The 18,737-nt window shown below is 40.4% G+C and overlaps 1 protein-coding gene across 1 annotated transcript; it reads right to left on the bottom strand.

The window, feature by feature from the left end:
* Window positions 1–924: 924 nt before the first annotated feature.
* Window positions 925–12,104, bottom strand: LOC150052526 (membrane-spanning 4-domains subfamily A member 6D-like). Its single transcript, XM_090347606.1, has 8 exons — window positions 11,969–12,104; window positions 9,757–9,893; window positions 8,223–8,376; window positions 6,982–7,116; window positions 5,794–5,850; window positions 3,779–3,973; window positions 1,978–2,079; window positions 925–1,182 (listed from the first exon to the last, which is right to left on the bottom strand). The coding sequence occupies exons 3-8, from the start codon at window positions 8,367–8,369 to the stop codon at window positions 1,081–1,083; spliced, it is 738 nt and encodes a 245-aa protein (XP_090203732.1). The 5' UTR covers window positions 8,370–8,376; window positions 9,757–9,893; window positions 11,969–12,104; the 3' UTR covers window positions 925–1,080.
* Window positions 12,105–18,737: the final 6,633 nt, after the last annotated feature.

The following is an 18,737-nucleotide window of genomic DNA, read 5'->3' as shown; positions in this document are numbered from 1 at the left end:
CGAATACAATGCATCTTGATCAGTGGCCCCCCTCTAATTCTTACCCCCTACTCCCTGATTCACCTCTTCCCTCATCTTCCTTAGTTCTGTGGTATGTACAGTGAATTTGTGACTTCATTCTGTCTGCCCCCCTCCCCCCTTGGCCCCACCCCTCCTCTTGGATGTATCTGCTTCCCGGTGCTGATTATGTTGGGCTTTGACAGTCTTTCTACAAGACAGAGTCTATTATGTGCCTGTTCATTCATTTGTAACCACTTGCTTACCACCCAGAGTGTTTACTGGTAGGTTTATAGGCACAGCGTCTCTATCACTAATGAGGGAAACCATGTAACCTTTGTTTCCATTACTTCATTTAGTATAACTTTTCCAAGTCTATTTCCTTATGAGTGGTACAATATCATTCTTCCTCATAGATATATGTGTGTGTATCACATTTTCATGATCCATTTGTCCATTGAAGACCATCTGTCTGAGATGATTCCATGTTATTGTATTTTAATAACAGATTCCTGGTTATTTTTTTCTGTTCTTTAGGTTGCATACTTGAGTACAGAGTAAAGGAGCTTCAATGGGATACAAGAAACTATTGTCCCCATTGTGTCACCAAACTCACTGAAACATTCTGCTTAGTTTGCTTGAAAATGTCTGGGACTCTATGGGAAATTATAGGCCTGTGCTTTTGCCGAATACAAGGTTATACAAATCACAAAAGTATGACCCTATCTGAAAAAAATGAGCTAAAATCAAGAAGGTTGGGGAAATGGGTTTATTTGTGTCACATGTGGGAAGCCTCGGTTTTAAAGTATCACAGAGAGAGAGAGAGAGAGAGAGAGAGAGAGAGAGAGAGAGAGAGAGAGAGAGAGAGAGAGAGAGAGAGAGAGAGAGAGAGAGAGAGAGAGAGAGAGAGAGAGAGAGGGCGAGGGGGGAGAAGAGAGGAAAGAGCAAGGAAAAGAGATATGAGAAGATACCACTGAACATATACATTCAACATTTTACAGAACACAATAATTTCTTTCGTGATGGTTAGACAGTCTACATGAAGTTCCACTTGGTATTTCCCCTCCCGCCCCCCCCTTTTTTTTACTCTTTATTCCTCGATAGTTTTTGGTATGTATTCTGAGATAACTCCTGGTTTGTGATGTTGAGCTTTTCATATGAGCTCTGGGACAGGAAATGCACACTCTAGAAGAAAGAAAATAGGTTTCAGACTTTGTTCAGATCTACCTAATATAAATAGATAGATAGACAGATGCAATGTCCTTCCTTTAAAAAAAAAGAAAAGAAAATATGCATTCATTAGCTGTCCCCAAGATGAGTATGACATAGCATTAAGCTACCTGAATCTCAGATGTTCAACATCTGTTCTTCTTTATGCTCCCTACAATTAAAAATTTTAGTAAAGCAAAGCCTTTTGATTCTATTAAATGAAGCTATGAGTTCCCAGAGGTAATAAGCATGTACTCCTGTAACTTAATTCAACAACAGCTCTTTCATAACTTTGGTGGACACAAAGGAAATTTAAGGCCAAAAGGAAGGAAAAGAAGAGCAAAATATGCAGAGTGAACCAAGTCACACGCGCAAATACCCTTTACCAGGTCAAGAACTGCTAACAACACTAGTTAGCATGGTAGGAAGTTCTTCTACTTAAAGGGAATCCAGTAGGTTCTTATGTTCCAAACAAAGGAACAAACTCACAGCAGAATGCCAGGTCAGATGCATCATCTCCTGGTGCCTCAGTTTCTTTGCAACTTGGAAGGAATGGACCAGAGGATTTCTCAAGTTCAACAATCTCCACAAGTTCTGAATCATTAGCTGATCCACTGTCATCACCTCCCCGCAGCTCCATCAAAGCCACCTCCCTTGGACATATCATGCCAACACACTGTTCCTTTTGTCAGTGTTTCTTGGTGTCCAAGCCCAACACATCCCCAAAGAAGTACCAGGGAAGATTCAGAGAAGTGGAAGGTATATACTTACAGCGAGGAAGTCAGCATTAGCCTGCTTCCACCACAGCACTGCAGACAGGACAGCCAGCACCAGCTCCACCAGGGTACAGACGAACATCAAACCCAGGACACCCTGAAATCCAGGAGAGGGGACATTAAGAGCTATTGACTCACCTGAGTCTTTGTGCTCAGCTGAGAGGAGATTGAGGAGATGAAGATCACATCCACCATCAGAGAGTAAAAACGCTACAAGGTAGGAAACGGATGTTCACGAGCCTTAATTCCATGGAGAGGGGACGGATGATGAGGAGGAGGTGAATTAACAAAGACCTTTTTATATCCTTTCACCTTAGCCCTCAGAGAAAGGCAACTTTGGTTGCCCTGCTCAGTCAGTAAAGGAGCAGAATGCGAGGCTCAGTTTCAGGACTGAGAGTGGACAGCCTCCCATTTGCAATCTCAACTTCACTGCTCAGTGTGGGGCTAGTTTCTGCATCCCTAGCTCCTATTAACTTAAATATAAATTGTGAAAAAATGGTATCTTCTTCCAGGAGATTTGTGAGGCTTAATGAGCTGACATATATATGAAAATGGATATGGTCAACATATAATGGGAATCCTTAGGGTGTTTCTTTGACTTTAAAAAAAATGGATGTAAGAGGTAGATGGAAAAATATCAAGGCAACAAAATGGTACAGTTTCTAACAACGCAAATCAACTGAAGCAGATCTCTATTCAGCAAAGGCTTGGGTGCTAGCATTCCTGTTCTGAGTCACATGACAGAAAACAGAGATAAGGTGACTGAATCCATCTCTAGTTCACTTATAGAAGAGAGAGAAGGGGTCAGGAGTTTGGCCTAGTGGTAGAGTGCTTGCTTAGCATGCACAAAGACTCAGGTTTGATTCTTTGGTACCACATACGTAGAAAAAAAAAAGCTGGAAGTGGTGCTGAGGCTCAAATGGTAGAGCTCTCACCTTGAGAAAGTCCAAGGACAGCGCTCAGGCCCTGAGCTCAAGCCCAGGACTAGAAAAAAAATAAAAGAAGAGAGAGAAGTCTTCTGCATTACTAAGACATTATCCCAGTCAATGAGCTCAACTCAATCTCTTTTACTTACAAAGTAAAACCATCCCATCGTGTATTCATAGTTTATGTACTCACACATTTTCCATCATTTCTACTTCCCCAGGTCAGAATTAGTGATGTCAGATGTTAATTTATTCCAAGGACACTGAGCCTTAGTTTTATACTTTTTCTCATTATGATTTTATGAACTGAGGGACAACGGCCAAAGGCTAGCTGTATGAAGAATGGAATATATCCTGTCTCCATTTTCAGTGCTCATCTAGACCCCCTACCTCTCTCTGTCTCTCTCTGTCTGTCTCTGTGTCTCTCTCTGTCTCTGTCTCTCTCTGTTCCTTTCTCTCTCTTGCTCTGAGCACCAAAGATCCCAGAGATTTGCACACAGCATGCAAATATTCTCCCATTGATCTGTACCCTCAGCTCCTGTGTTTTCCTATCTTAATTCACCAGTTCATGTATCAAGATCCTTAGGTTGAAAAGCTCAGAGTTTATGCCTCTAAAATTGAATATTTTGGATTCCTAAGACACTCAATTTTAGCTGTTTTTGAAAAATCAACCTTATTTGAAATTTGCTCTTCAATTTTATCCTATTAATATGGAAACCTTTAAATTCCATGCTCATGGCTTCCTTTCTGTTCTATAATACCGGTCCTGCAAAGACGCCCAAACATAAGAGATTAGAAATATTTTTAAGAGAAAGAATATGAAGAAAACACAGTCTTCAAAATAATCACAAGATGGATAGAAATACTTACAGCCAGAGTGGTCTTGGCCAGGTAGCATTCATTGCTTCTGCTTGTATGATAATAATGATAAGGCACAGTTGGCTGAATGCCTAGCTCACAGTTCTGTAATGCAGGATCCAAGTCATTCAAGTTGAGAGAGAGGAGAATGAAACCCACAAGACCAAACACAAAGCTCACAACGTTCAGGGCCAGGCTGCTGTGAATCTGAAAGAAAAATGCAGAGTATAGACCCCTCTCAGGAGCTACACACATCTCTAATGACCTCTTGGCCAGCCAAACACTCTTGCTTGTGTGTCTTAGGAGGTCTAGGCTCATTACTGATCTCCACATTCATGATTTATTTTTATTATCTAGAAAAAATCTGGGCCTACGTCAATTTTGAATAGGGGAAACGCATACTGGCCCCAAAGCAGCAGATCCACCCAGTCATGTGCCAAACAATACAAAATGTGGATCAAAAGAAGCATTTCCTCTATTTACATTGATGTAGCCCAGGTATTTGTTATAGTAATGTAATCCTGACTAATACAGCCAAGAGCCCCTCCCCCCATACACACATCATGGGAGTTGCAGATTTACAGGGCAAAAAAAGTAGTTCACTCTTCCTCACATACTACTTTTCACAAAAGCACATCCACCCACGGATGAATGTGAGCATGGTTCTCTGTCTCAGGAAGACTCTGAAAGGTAGACAGACAGATGACTGGCTCTGGCTAGGGCCATTTGTAGAGGAGTGCAACTAGAGTTGTAGGGCCCACAGGTGAAAAGATGGTGTGCTGCATGAGAATTGGTATGAGGGAGAGGACAGGACTTGCATGGTCTCAGGAAGCTGAGATCAGGAAGTTAAGAGTTGTCCCAGCTCTCAGTCTCTTCAGTTTTACTTCCCAGCTTTAGGAAGGGGGATACACAGACCAATCTCAATAGTTTGTAGTTCCACTGCAGCACAATTCACTAGAGCCAAAATATGCAATGAGCCCTGATGCCCTCTAATAGATAAATGGATCAAAAATGTTGTATACATAACAATGGAGTGTTTTTCGTCCATTAGAGAGAATGATATTGTAGCATTCGCAAGGACATGGAAAAAACTTCAAAAAAATTCTACAGAGTGAAGTAAGCCAGACAGAAACAAAGATTGCATGGTTTTGCCTCATCAGTGGTAGAGAGATTATGTCTATAAATCTGTAAGTAGGTATGCTGGCTGGTATGCAAGCTGTTTCAAAAGAATTAACTCTAGGGAGAGCTCAAATGGTATCATGTTTTAGAAAGAGGAAGTCAAAGCCGATGCAACAAGCACGGGGAAATGGGTATGGGCAAGGGGTGGGGGAGGGGTAAAGATGGGGGCGCAGGGTACACAATGGAGTGAGGGGGGCAGGCCCATGGGCTACGCAAGACTTTCCAAATGACAGAAAGCGAATTCCTTGTATTCACAGAACTTCACCTTGGTTTGTTGAAGGATTTTTGACATTTTAACCCATAACTACTGTACCTCTTAATAACATTATGAGCTTCTTCACCAGTGCAGAGCAAAATTTGAAAGTCTACAGTTACCTGCCGAATGTCACCATAGGTAAGGATTTTTTCTCCTTTTTTTTTTTTTTGCCAGTCCCGGGGCGTGAACTCAGGGTCTAAGGACTGTCCTTGAGCTTTCTCACTTGAACCACAGCACCACCTCCAGCTTTTTCTATGTATGTGGTACTGAGGAATCAAACCCAGATCTTTGTGAATGCTAGGCAAGCACTCTACCGCTAGGCCAAACTCCTGGGCCAGGATTTCTAGTCTTTGAATGTGATTTCTGGGCACCGGTCTGGGGTATGTTACAATACCCTAAACACAGACTTGGATTTGGGACCCACAATCAGAGTACAGCCATCTGGACAGGAGTGTGAACGTTCTCAAGTCGTTTTCTAAGTATACCAACTAGCTGCTGGGCAGTTTAGTTTCCAGCTTTTCACTGGAGACCCTGACCCAAAAGAATCCTGTTTCTTGACCCATGGCTAGTGGCTTATGGCTTTCATACTTACCAGAGGTTTAGTTGACATCTTATCTGTGATGACTGATAGAGCTCCAGAGACAATAAACTACTCAGGAGAGAAAGGAAGCATGGTCAAGACCATTTCTGGTACAAGATAGCTACAATGGTCCCATCATGGTATTTATAAAAACAACCACCACCAAAACTCCTCTCCCACAAATCCCTACAAAAACAGATGGTCAGAGATGTAAGGCCTCATTTAAATACATACATTTGCCTCTTCCTTCCCCCCCCCCCCCAAAGTAGCATTCAGAAAGCAAGAGAAATGTCACAGATGAGCAAAAATAGTTCCTAGTAAACAAAATGGAGATCTTAAAAGAAGCCAGTAGATAGGTTTCTTTTCTTTTTTTTTTTTTTTTTTTTTTGCCAGTCCTGGGCTTGAGCTCAGGGCCTGAGCACTGTCCTTGGACTTTCTCAAGGTGAGAGCTCTACCACTTGAGCCTCAGCACCACTTCCAGCTTTTTTTCTATGTATGTGGTACCGAAGAATTAAACCTGGGTCTTCGTGCATGCTAGGCAAGCACTCTGCCACTAAGCCAAACTCCCGGTCTGATAGGTTTCTTTTAATGAGAGAAGAAATGCTGGAGTCAGATAAGTCATTAGGGAAGAAAGTAAGCCAGAGATGGAGAAAAGAATGGATGATGTTCGCGTTATATTCCTTCATCCATTCATTTATGTAGCCTATCTACTGCTTTGCATATGCATTTATCCCTGAGATAAATTCTACTTGATCTCATTGAATTATGTGTCTGATGTGCCATTGACCTGTGAGGGCTGATGTTCTGCTAAAGAAAATTATTTCTATGTTCTTAGGATGTTGGCCTACAGTTTAACTTTGGTATCAGCACATTGCCATGTAGAAATTCCTTCCTCTCCTGTGTACTACTTCATGAGATTTCAGCCTCCTACAGTCACCTTGGCTCAAGATGATAGGGAGAAAAAAACTCAGATGACGTTCAAAAGAAATGGTTAAGTCAGCGGAGGAATATACCTAAAATCAGATTCTTCCTATTCTCCTGTGTACGTCTTTCCCCTGCAAACTCACACAAGCTGCAAGCCCCACCCATGTCTCACTACCCCTTGCAAACTGAAATGCTGTGATGTAGTAAAATAATCTATCGTATCTATATTCTCTCCTGCCTGATCCTCCTCCCTCAGTCCGGCAGAATCCTACTTACACACACAGGTCCAACGAATGGGTAACCAGATTTTAACAGGGAAGAAAATACTGGAGTAAAATCTGGGGAGAAGGGAGCACAAGCCAAAATGATCCCCAAACTCAACACCATCACCCCACACAGGATCTGGATCGCCTGTTGGGAGAGAAAGCGAGTGGAAGTTAAAAGCATTGCCTTTCCTCCTCTCCCAGAAGTTCATGTACTAGCGTCTTCTAGAAGATTCCAGTGAGATCACAGACACAGTAAAAACTGTGAAGTAAGAAAAGTGGAGGGAAAAGCTATTCTGCCACAGAGACTCACTACGTGGGGCTGCCAGGTAAGTGTTTCACAAGCCTTCTGCCTCTCAAGCCCTGGGCTGTTCGTGACCTGTGTACCACAGTTCATGCTGGTCTCTCTTTAGTCCGTGGCTAGAAAATCCCCTTTATATCTTTTATAGAAACAAGAGACATCTGAAAATCATCATGATCTCTTAAGCATGGGAAGCCATTTGGAAGCCATTTCCCGTCCCTCTCTTGTCCAGCTAGATACAACATGGTGCCTGGGTCATTATCTGGATTCACGGTGTCTTCTGTTCATGCCCTTATCCTGAGGATCCCCAAGTGGGAACTTTTTCACATCCACCTTCAAATCTTTTGAAATATAGCAAGATTTTTTTTTCAAGGCTGTGTTAATGCAGAGGTGGCTCTCAAAGCCAGGAGTTTTAAGAACTGTTTTCCTCCTAGGCCTTGATCCAATCTATCCTCGCTTGAATCCAATCAAGCTTCTTTAATGAACCCTGCATGAGAAGGATGAGATCAAAGGTAATATCCCTAATACTCCCCCAAAAAGGAGAACAAAAAAGTGTATGTTTTCTTATAATTTATGATAAAGGAAATATTTTCGCTCTAAAAAAATCAACACAGATGATTGCCATGCAACAGGTGAACGCAACATCATTCTTTATCATTAGTTTCATAAAAGAAAATGTAAATTTTTTTAAAGTCCCCCTTCCCCAAATAATCAAACCATAAAAACCCAATCTCTCAAATTCAGAATAAGGGGGAAATAAACATTTTCATTTGTGGAACAAAGTCCTGCTGCTATTTCAACAGCCCCGGAGTGGATTCCACTGGCCTGAACTTCAGTTTGCTGTCCTTCCGGCAAAACCAAAGGGTCTTCACACCCACAGAGATCACCCAAGTCACACAGCTTCTCTTCCCTGCCCTTCATCCCATGGCCAACAAGTTCTGAATTATGTTTACCCCAATCACTTTGATTTCCGCCCTGAGGTGTTTCTTCAGGATATAGTCCCTCTGGTGTGTAGGTTGAGGTTGATTTGGTTGGTCAAAGTTGGTTCCATTTGATCTGAGCACTGTGACAGTGTCCGTGGTCACCACTTGTGGTATCATGATGGTGCTAAGTGCCAAAAGAAAATAAATTCAGTTCTGGGAACTGAGAGGTGAGAACCACACAGGTCTGCCTGCATGAGGATTTCTCCGGGTGTGACATAGTCTACTGACTCTTGATAGTAAACTCCTCAACGGAAGGCACTACCATCTATCTTGACAGATCGCCAGTACTTGCTGGCAAGGAACCCCACAGGGAATGTGTAGCCCTCTCTCTTTCTCCCATTCATCCTGACAGCAAGCGCACTGCCCTGAAGTCACGGGCGATGCTGAAGATTTTACCTTCATTCTTCTCCTTTCCAACTTCTGTACTACTCTGTACATTATATATATATTTTGTCTAATAGTAACACTCATTTGCATTAATCCTAGAGACTTTTCTCATACCTTATTATGGTACTTTTAAGCCTTCTGACAATCCTTAATGTTAGCAAATTAGCTAGTAAACTATATCTTAGGTTTAAGGACATTCTGAATCAAATGTTTAAGTTGTGGATGGAAATGGTATCCACTTTGTAAAAGACTGAAGGAACAGTTCACGTTATGATCCTTCATTAGCCATACCCATCTTCCTGGGAGCTGGAGTCCAGCTAGGGCCTGGGGCACTTGCACAATTCTCTAAATAAGTTATTTTTTTTTCTACTTTGCTACCTGCCAGCAGTAGCCTGCTTCTGAGTCTATTCAGTCTGGAGAAACAGCTGCATGTGGTAATATGAGAAGTCTAGGAATCCTAACCCTAGGTTTAAGAACTTTGCTTTTGAGTCATAAGAACTAAGTTGCCTGAAGAATCAGTTGCTGAGCTCAGCATGGTTCTTGTTTCTCAGCTCATGGTCTGTCCAGCTGATAAACAGCCAGGGAGAATTTAGAGACAAGAGCTGTGCTACTATTAGTTACATAGCAATAGTTAAGGGACTCACCAAGGTTATGCACTTTGTAAATGGTAGAACAGAAAATAGGAAATTACATGTATATGTGGATGTATATATGTACACATGCCTGTGTATGTACATGTATTTGTCTCTATATATGTATGTATATGAATTATGTGTGTGTGTGAAGATAACACATGGCACTCATCAAATCATGTTTGGGAAGAGGGAAGGAGGGAATACAGCTATGGTGGAAGGGATAAAGTTATTTAAAGTACACTGTGTCCATGATGTGTGGAAATCTCAAAATGAACCCCCCTCATGCAACAAATGCTAAATCTAAAATAAAGAAGAAAATAGAAAACAGTAGAACCATTAAAAGCAGCTATTATCTGTCTTTACCATTCTAATTCTGAAATGCTAAGGTGTTCATTGCATTCCAGGCTCTTCGATGGAATCCCTACTGCACCCCCATCTCAGAAGGAAAGGCGAGCAGAGAAAGGTGCTTCCAAACTGCCTACCTGGCCTGCGGACCTTCCGCCAGTCCCTGCTGAGCTCCCAGAAGCCCACGCTTCTACCTCTGTCTTCTCCACGTCTGATGAACAGGTTCTGCTTGGTGTCTTCTCAATGTGGCCAGTCCTTCTTTCATTCGGGGTTACTGAGGAACAACAGGATGTGAGACTTAACACATCCGCGGATTTAAGAAATGTGCCCACACTTCCTTTTTTTTCTAAACCTTCAGTAACTTCAGGAAAAAAATTCACTCAACCAACTAATGTTACAAGTGTGCAGGAGTCACGGAGTTTTTCCCCACTATTAGTTACTAGTTGCCTGTCATTAGCCAAATTCATGTTTCTATAAGTTAGATACAACAGCAAGAATTGTTGTGAAGAGGAGAGAAAATACTTCTGGAAAGTCTTTTAAATTGGTAAATAATAACCTTTCATGAAATGCTCAACATCTCTGGTCATAAAAGAAATGCAAATCAAAACAACTCTAAGATTCCACCTCACTCCAGTTAGAATGGCCAGGATCAGGAAAACGAATAATAACAGATGCTGGAGGGGATGTGGCCAGGAGGGATCACTACTACACTGTTGGTGGGAGTGCAAACTCGTTCAACCACTATGGAAAGCAGTGTGGCAGTGCCTCAAAAGGCTAAACATAGAACTCCCCTATGACCCAGCAATTCCACTACTTGGCATTTACCCAACCATCCAGAAACAAGGGCATACTAAATCCACTAGCACAATGATGTTCATTGCAGCATTATTCACCATAGCAAAGATATGGAACCAACCTAGATGTCCCTCAGTTGATGAGTGGATCAACAAGTTGTGGTATTTGTACACAATGGAATTCTATGCTGCTGTCAGAAAGAATGACATTGCCCCATTTGTTAGGAAATGGAAAGACTTAGAAAAAATCATATTAAGTGAAGTAAGCCAGACTCAAAGGAACTTAGGCTCAATGGTTTCCCTCATTTGTCAGAATCAGTAGAAACCTTGGGCTCTACTAGCAGAGATCTGCAATAGAGCAAAATCTTGATACATAAGGCCATATAGTATGAAGCTAATTGAAAGGACCTACAGGATATTGAAACAAAAGCCATACAACGAATGATTGTTGTCCTTTAATGTACTACGTTGTCTCTCATCTCCTTTGCTGTCCCTTGGTTATCTCATATTGGTATAGTATCTCACTTTGTTATCTGATATATTGAATTTATTTGTATTTGGTTATTTGAAATTTGATAGGGAAGGGGGGAAAACCAAGACGGGTGAGGGGTGTGGTGGGGAGGGTAATGGGTACCAAGGCATGTGAAAGGGTATCAATGTATGTGAATTAATGCACCTTCTATCTGGCAAATATCATGTAACCCTTTTACTAATTACAATAAAAAAATTAAAAAAATAAATAAAAACCTTTCATAATATAATTAAATGTAAGCTATAATAATAAATGTATTAAGTAAGTATGAATAATAAATGTAAATGTAAAATTATAAATATGAAAGAAATATAGGACCTGGAGCATGGTTTAGTGGTAGAGTGCTTGCCTAGCATGCATGAAGCCCTGGTTTGATTCCTTGGTACCACATACACAGAAAAAGCTGGAAATGGTGTTGTGGCTCAAGTGATAGAGCCTTGAGAAAGTCCAATGACAGTGCCCACGCCCTGAGTTCAAGCCCAAGGACTGGCTAAAAATATATATAAATTATAATGTAAATGTTAAAATAAAAGTAAAGTATAATGTACAGTATAATATAAATATGATGAATAGTAATAATTATTTATGGCTCTCAAGGACATTCAATAATATGCAACTAATAGTATTAGTAACAGAACACAGAAAACTGCATTTTAAAATGTTTGTGCCAGCATTAGGGCTTGGACTCATGGCCTGGGCATTGGCCCTTAGCTTTTTCCCTCGACTGACTTTCTTGTGCTTGAGCCACAGCTCTACTTCCAACATTTAGTGGTGAACTGGAAATAAGAATCTCAAGGACAGGCCTATTAGGGCTACCTTTGAGATGTTGTACTCAGATCTCAGCCTTTTGTGTAGCTAGGATTAGAGGTGTGAGCTACTGGCACTTGGTTTAGAAAAATACATACACACACATATACCTCTCTCTACATGTAGGTATATACATGCACTCATACAGACAGCTGAAATACATATATGAAAATGCGCACATGGGTGTGAACACACACACATACACTGGCTAATTACCTATTCCAGAGCCTCTTTCTTCCTTGGGCCACTCTTTATCCATAGAGCTTTGTCCTCAAGGAAGTTTGGGTCCTCCAAGGGAAGTTTGGCCAATCTGGGAAGATGCAGCAAGGCTGGATTCAAATCAACAGTTGGGATGGTTTTCTGAGATTGAGCAAGGGATCAGGAAGCAGCTGTGGGGATTGCAGGGCTCAACACACAGGCTTCCTTCCTCTTTCCCTTGTCACTGAGGTCTCAGAGGGTGGTGGTAGGTCATTTAACTGCACACATTAACTCTTCTGGTGAAGCAAGGAATTGTCAGAGTGTGGGGAGGGAAGCCAAAGCATCTATCTCTTCCAGTCATTATGGGTTAGCTTCAGCAATTACTGGAATTAGACATCCCCGGGTTTGGCAAAATGTTTTGGAATGCATCATTTCAACTTTTCCAATTACTTGGCTTGTCTGCTTCCAGGTCAGCTGTCTCTTTCTATGCCTGGTTTCTTTCTCTATGTGGAACTACAGATCTCTAATGCTGACTTAGTGCTGCACACTTTTATTCTCAGAGCACCTCCCCTCAATACCATGACTTCTAAATGGCTCCAGTTCCTGTCAGCTATGGGTAAGACGAGCCACACCTGCTTCCCACACAGCCTACCCCAAATCTAGAATGCTGTTTACACCATTCACTTATTTTGCCCCTTACAAAAAAAAGCTCAGCGTTTGCTCTCAATCACAGTGCCTTGGTGGAAGAGAGGTTAGTCTTGGCAAAATGACATGACTTCTACAACTCCCTCTGATGGAGGGCTCCCTGGATTTCTATTCCACTGAGCATGCTGAAGCTTGCTAACTTATCTCCAGAGTGCTCATGAAGGCTGCTTCATCCAGATACTGTTAAATCACAATCTGGGCGAGTGAGGGGCTAAGGCTTCCTATTTCTCCATTCTGCTGATTGGGCTCTAGGGGATTTCTTATCACTAGATCCTTTTTGGTTCAAGCTAGAGTTCTCCCATATTCCCGTGAAGAGCCACAAAACACATGCTCATGTGTGACAATCAAGGACTGAAGTTAGAGTTCATCTAACTAGACAACTTCCTGTGCACATTGCAAAATATTCTTTGTTCCCCTGGGCTATGCTCTTTCTCTCTCTCTTTGGCCTTCCTTGTTCCAAGAACATAAGAAACCCCAACTCCTTGGGAACGAAACGATCAACCATGTTGTTGCCTCTTAAATAGACCCAGGTCCCCTCTATACGGCAAAGTCTCATCACCTATCCTCCAAACTCTCTCCAGAAAGCACAGAGATCGACGAGCCTCTCAAATCTCCGTTCCCTGACTTATTCTAGGAAGTCATCCGTATTAATATATCTTCCTGGGACATGTATTGCTGTCTCTTTAGTGAGATGGCAAGGTTTTGAAAGTGTAAGCTAGAAATGAATAGGTAAACTATTCTTTCCTTTCTTCTAAACCTCCCATGCAGCTACATTCAGGTGATATAGATTATCTGAAGTACAGAAAAATGTCCTCAATGGTTGGGATAAAGGAGATAAAACATATTCTATTTTGAAGTACTTTTATCCTTGTTAGAAATATTTATGGTGATGTTGCCCTTTGGCAACAAGAAGTCTGTGGTTGAAACTCCAACCCACCTCAAATGTCAAGAAAGGCTGGGGTTCGGCATAAGCGATTTCATAAAGCAGGCAGGAACTTCTCAAGCCCAAGTAGGTAGTACCTTCCAATAACAGACAAGAATTAGGGAAGTGAGACAGAAAGGAAGAAAATTAAGCTAATATTTAGAATTAAGCCAGGTGCCCAAACTCACTGTAAATAGGAAACAACTATAAAGAAGTTTCTGGCTGTGCTTTATTGTATTTTTAGGATTTTGAGTGATTCCAGCGAAGATAAAGCACCTTATTTTTTTTTTAAGAAACCTTGTTTATCGAATTCTTTTGGATATATCCTTGAAGCCTATTTACACTGTGCATAGCAGCTGCTTTATTTCGTCAGGGTTAGTATTTCAAAATTAATTCATGATAAAAGCACAGTATTTGAAGGTGAAATATATTGCTTAGACAAACATTTGTTTGTTGCAAAGTAGATTAGCATTTACTCTCTGTTAACATTGGGGAATGGCAATTTTTCTCTTCACAAAGAATTCACTAATGTGTATATTCATTCTAGGTGTCAAGTTAAAGACAGACTTCTTTTTGCATGGAATTTTCATATTTGTTCTTAGAGCTATAGCTTAGTGATACAGTAATTGCTTAGCAAGAAGAAAAGCCTGTATTTTAAAAGTTTTACATTATTGTTGTTTCAAAAGTGATGTACAGAGGTATCACAATTATTTTATGTATCAAAGTAATAGTGTCAGGTCAGTTGCTTTCTTTTTCTTTTACTTTTTTGGTTTTCATGGGCTTAAACTCTGAGTCTGGATGCTGTTCCTGTGCTCTTCAGCTCAAAGCTAGCGCTCTACTACTTGAGCCACAGTGTCACTTCCAGTTTTCTGGTGGTTAATTGGAGATAAGAGTCTCATGGACTTTTTTTTTTTTTTTTTTTTTTACTATTTTCAGAGTCTTTTTATTTGAGTCTTATCCTAGCTCTGGGCTAAGTTTTATGAGTTTTATGGTCCTTACATTCTTTTCTCTTTCACACATTTTTAAAATTGTAATTAATAGAAGGGTTACATTATATTCACCAGATAGAAGGTGCATTACTTCACAAACATTGATACCCTTTCTCATGTCTTGGTCCCCATTTCCCTCCCCCCACCCCCACTCCTCATCTTGTTTTACCCCCTTCCCTATCCAATTAAAAATAACCAATTATGCATATATACAATATATCAGATAACAAGGTAAAATACTGTAACAATATGAGATAACCAAGGGACAGCAAAAGAGGAGAGATAACATAGTATGTTAAGGTCAACAATCACACAGTATATGACTTTTGTTTCTATATCCTGGAGTTCCTTACATTTAGCGTCATCCTATATGGCCTTATGTATCTAGGTTTTGCTCTATTGTAACTCTCTGCTAGGAGAGCCCAAGGTTTCTACTGATTCTGACAAATGAGGGAAACCAATGTTCCTTTGAGTTTGGCTTCCTTCACTTAATATGATCTTTTCTAAGTCTTTCCATTTCCTTACAAATGGGGCAATGTCATTCTTTCTGACAGCACCATAGAATTTCTCATGGACTTTTGTGCCCAAGACTGGCTTTGAATCTCAATCCTCAGAGTCAGCCTCTTGAGCTGCTAGGCTTACAGGCGTGAGCCACCAGCACCTGGTTAGGTCAATTACTTTCTATTCATGAATCACCTGTATTGTTTTCTTTAGTAACTATATCTGAGAACTTTCTAGAAACATTTCTGTTCAAATTATTTATGATGTAAATCAGTTAATAAAGAAACAGCAGTACTCCATTTTGACAGGTCATAACTCTATGAAAAATCATATCTGCACTTATTATCTGAGCTCTTTGGAGGTATTATACCAATGCATTAAATCACATCATATAAACATGACAGAAGAGCAGGATAATTCTCACACAAATAATCATTATTGACTGATAATGAGGATCAATTCAGAATTTACTACAGGAAATTTTCTGTCATTCACTTTTCACTTGAATGATAAGGTGAGTATTTAATAAATGTAGACTGAGAATAGGAACTATATTGGCAAATTGAGCAGAAGTCAAATCTATTCAGTGTAAACTTGCTTGAGGACATAATATTCATATTTTTCTTCTTCTTCACACAATGGCCAGATGTTATATGTGTCTTTATCACCATAGTATCCTATTGTTTCTCTTGAAATTTTTCTGATAACTGAAGATATTTGACATTTTTATTTTAACTATAAAGATGGCCACGTGAAACCAGCCAATTAAGTTTGAACAATACCATCACACACTTAAAGTCTGTAAGTGAACACGTTTTCAGAAGCAGAATGCTCTTATTCAGAGTAACTGCATAGAAAAATCCTAAATAGGAAAAAAGGGGTAGAAGCAAGAAATTCTAGAATCTATTCTTATTTTTACCAATTCAGTGTAACCTTGGAAAAATGTTAATATTATCTATTAACATTCTGAGGATTGTAATTCCAAGGCAGCTCAGGCAGGAAAGCCCGTGGGAGACTTATTTCCAATTAACTATCAAAATAACTAGCAAAACTAAAATCAATTTCTCTACAAATTATTTAAAACATCAAAGAAGATAATTAGTTTTCCAATGAATGCTTAAAAATAGAAGAGAAAACATGATACACAGTAACTACTGAAGGGTAAGTGTTTTGTGGCTATCATGGAAAGAAGAACAAAGAGAAAGGGAAGTGTGCCCGAGTCACAAATGGTGGTTTTTTACATGATTTCTACTGTAGATTGATTGGGAAAGAAGGAAAGAATCTGATGGCTGGTGAGTAATACCAAAGTATATTCTATCAGCATGGGAAAATGGCCTAAGGAATCTCCCTGAAAGCCAGACACTGTATGAGTCACATCTATAATCCTGGCTACTCAGGAGGCTGAGATCTGAGGATTGTAGTTTCAAGCCAACCCAGGCAGGCAAGTCTATGAGAAAGAGCAGGGGACGTGGTGACATTTTCCAAAAAGAATTTGTATTCTTTATCTGACTTACATAACTGTGACCCATCTATATAGCAAGGATAAATAAATTTAAAAAGATAGTTAAAATTTTTTTTAAAGTGTAGTTGTGGCTCAAATGCTAGAGTGCAAGCCTAAACAAAAGAGCTTAGGGATATACACATTAGATAGGGAGAGAGAGAGAGAGAGAGAGAGAGAGAGAGAGAGAGAGAGAGAGAGAGAGAGAGAGAGAGAGAGAGAGAGAGAGAGACAGACAGACAGACAGACAGAGACAGAGACAGAGAGAGAATGAGAATGGATGGGCGAGTGGGTGGAAGGATGGATGAACAGAAGGACAGACAAGTAGGCAGATACATAATTTGCAAAATACTATGATGAAGCCCTCGGTGGGTGGAGGGGAGGGAAACGGAGACAAAAACATGAGAAGGGGTATCAATGTGTGAGAAGTAATGCACCTACTACCTCGTGAATGCAACTGTAACCCCTCTTTACATTACCCCAACAATAAAAAAATTTAAAAATAGAATTTAAAAAAAGAAGGGGGAAAAACCAATTATGCAATAACTCAATGGATGATGGGAAAGTGAAGCACTGTTCTGTGGCAGCTGAAGGGGGAAGAGCCAATGGGACAGACAAATGAAGGCAAATAGAATCAATGTACTGGCTGTGTGTGTGAAAATAGAAGGCAACCTGATGGGGTGGTCTAGAAGGGGGAGGGGAGCATGGCAGGAGTGAGACTGCTCAGTAGTCTCGTGTGGAAGGGTCTCAGGGATGGCTGCTGTCTATAATTAATGTATGCTAATGAGCAACCCTCATTGAACCAACTTCCAGCTTCTCAAAGGGATCCAGCAGTGAGGGAAAATGGAGAGAGTTGTTTTTTTCCCCCCACAACCGATGTTCAACATGCTTGCCTCCTCCGAGGCCTCCCATGAAAAGAAGGAGGACTCACAATGAAAATGAATGTCGTGAAGCAGTGATTGTGGAGAGTCTGGGAACAGAAGGCAGGCAAGGCTGAGAGGCAGCTGTAAAGGGTGATACACATTCCTCCTACAGCTAACCCAGACATTCACGACCACACTTCCTTGAGCCTAGAAAGGAATAAAAATCCAGTAATCCAACAACATCTTCGGATACAATGATCTTTTTTTCCATATATTTTTTATTGTAATTAATAGAAGGGTTACATGATATTTGCCAGACAGATGGTGCATTAATTCCCATACATTGATACCCTTTCACATGGCTTGGTCCCTTTAAATCCTTTCTCTTTGTCTTCTTTGTTTTACAATTCTTTTTAAAGTTACAACTACTCTAAGTAGTTGTACAAACAACCTACCATTTAACAAAGTGGTGTATGAATATAATGCATCTTGGTGAGTGTCACCCTTCAAGATTCTCACCCATCCCTCCCAACCCATCCTTTCCCTCCCTTGATTTTCTTCATTTTTTAGGATATACAGTGAATTTTTCTTTTCTTTTTTTTGCCAGTCCTGGGCTTGAGCTCAGGGTCTGAGCACTGTCCTTGGACTTTCTCAAGGCTAGAATTCTACCACTTGAGCCACAGCATCATTCTGGCCTTTTCTCTGTATGTGGTACTGAGGAATTGAACCAGGGTCTTCATACATGCTAGGCAAGCACTCTACCACTAGGCTAAACTCCCAGCCTCTACAGTGAATTCTTGACTGCAATCTCCCCTGCTTCTCCTCTTCATTCTTCATTTATCCCTCTCACCTTGACCCCACACCACTTCTTGCAAGTACCAATTTTCTGGTGTTTATTTATAAGGTTTTTTACTTTATCAGCAGATTTTATCCTGTCTTACTTGAATAGACCCTTCGTTTGCCTCTTACAGTTGTTTCAATTCTAATGTGTTGCTCAAACAAAAGCATGATCTTTTCATTCCCAAGATTAAATATTAGCAGAGATTTTAAGGTCTTTTTACACTGTAGTTGGACATCTATCTCCATCTCTTACTATGTTTAACACAGCATTCTAAATTCTGTCTGCAATGCCTGCTTTGTTTCTAATTTGCATGCCTTTCTGCAAATTCCCCTCTCATGGTGAAGTTTTGCAAGCTTTGTATAAGAAATAAAATTTCAGGAAGCATGAGTGATTCAGTGCAGATATATATATATATATATATATATATATATATATATATATATATATTGCCGGTTCTGGGCTTGAGCT

This window comes from Megascapheus bottae, chromosome 16 (genome assembly GCF_031878675.1).
Source record: "Megascapheus bottae isolate mThoBot1 chromosome 16, mThoBot2.hap1, whole genome shotgun sequence".
NCBI classification, from domain to species: Eukaryota; Metazoa; Chordata; class Mammalia; order Rodentia; family Geomyidae; genus Megascapheus; species Megascapheus bottae.
This window is presented reverse-complemented; position numbering and strand designations above follow the sequence as displayed.

Coding starts and splice junctions, on each gene's coding strand:
- LOC150052526 (XM_090347606.1), bottom strand. CDS start 8,369: ATGATACCACAAGTGGTGACCACGGACACTGTCACAGTGCTCAGATCA. Junction 7,117..8,222: donor CGGAAATCAAAGTGATTGGG/GTAAACATAATT, acceptor CTCTCCCAACAG/GCGATCCAGATCCTGTGTGG. Junction 5,851..6,981: donor CATTCGTTGGACCTGTGTGT/GTAAGTAGGATT, acceptor TCTCCTGAGTAG/TTTATTGTCTCTGGAGCTCT.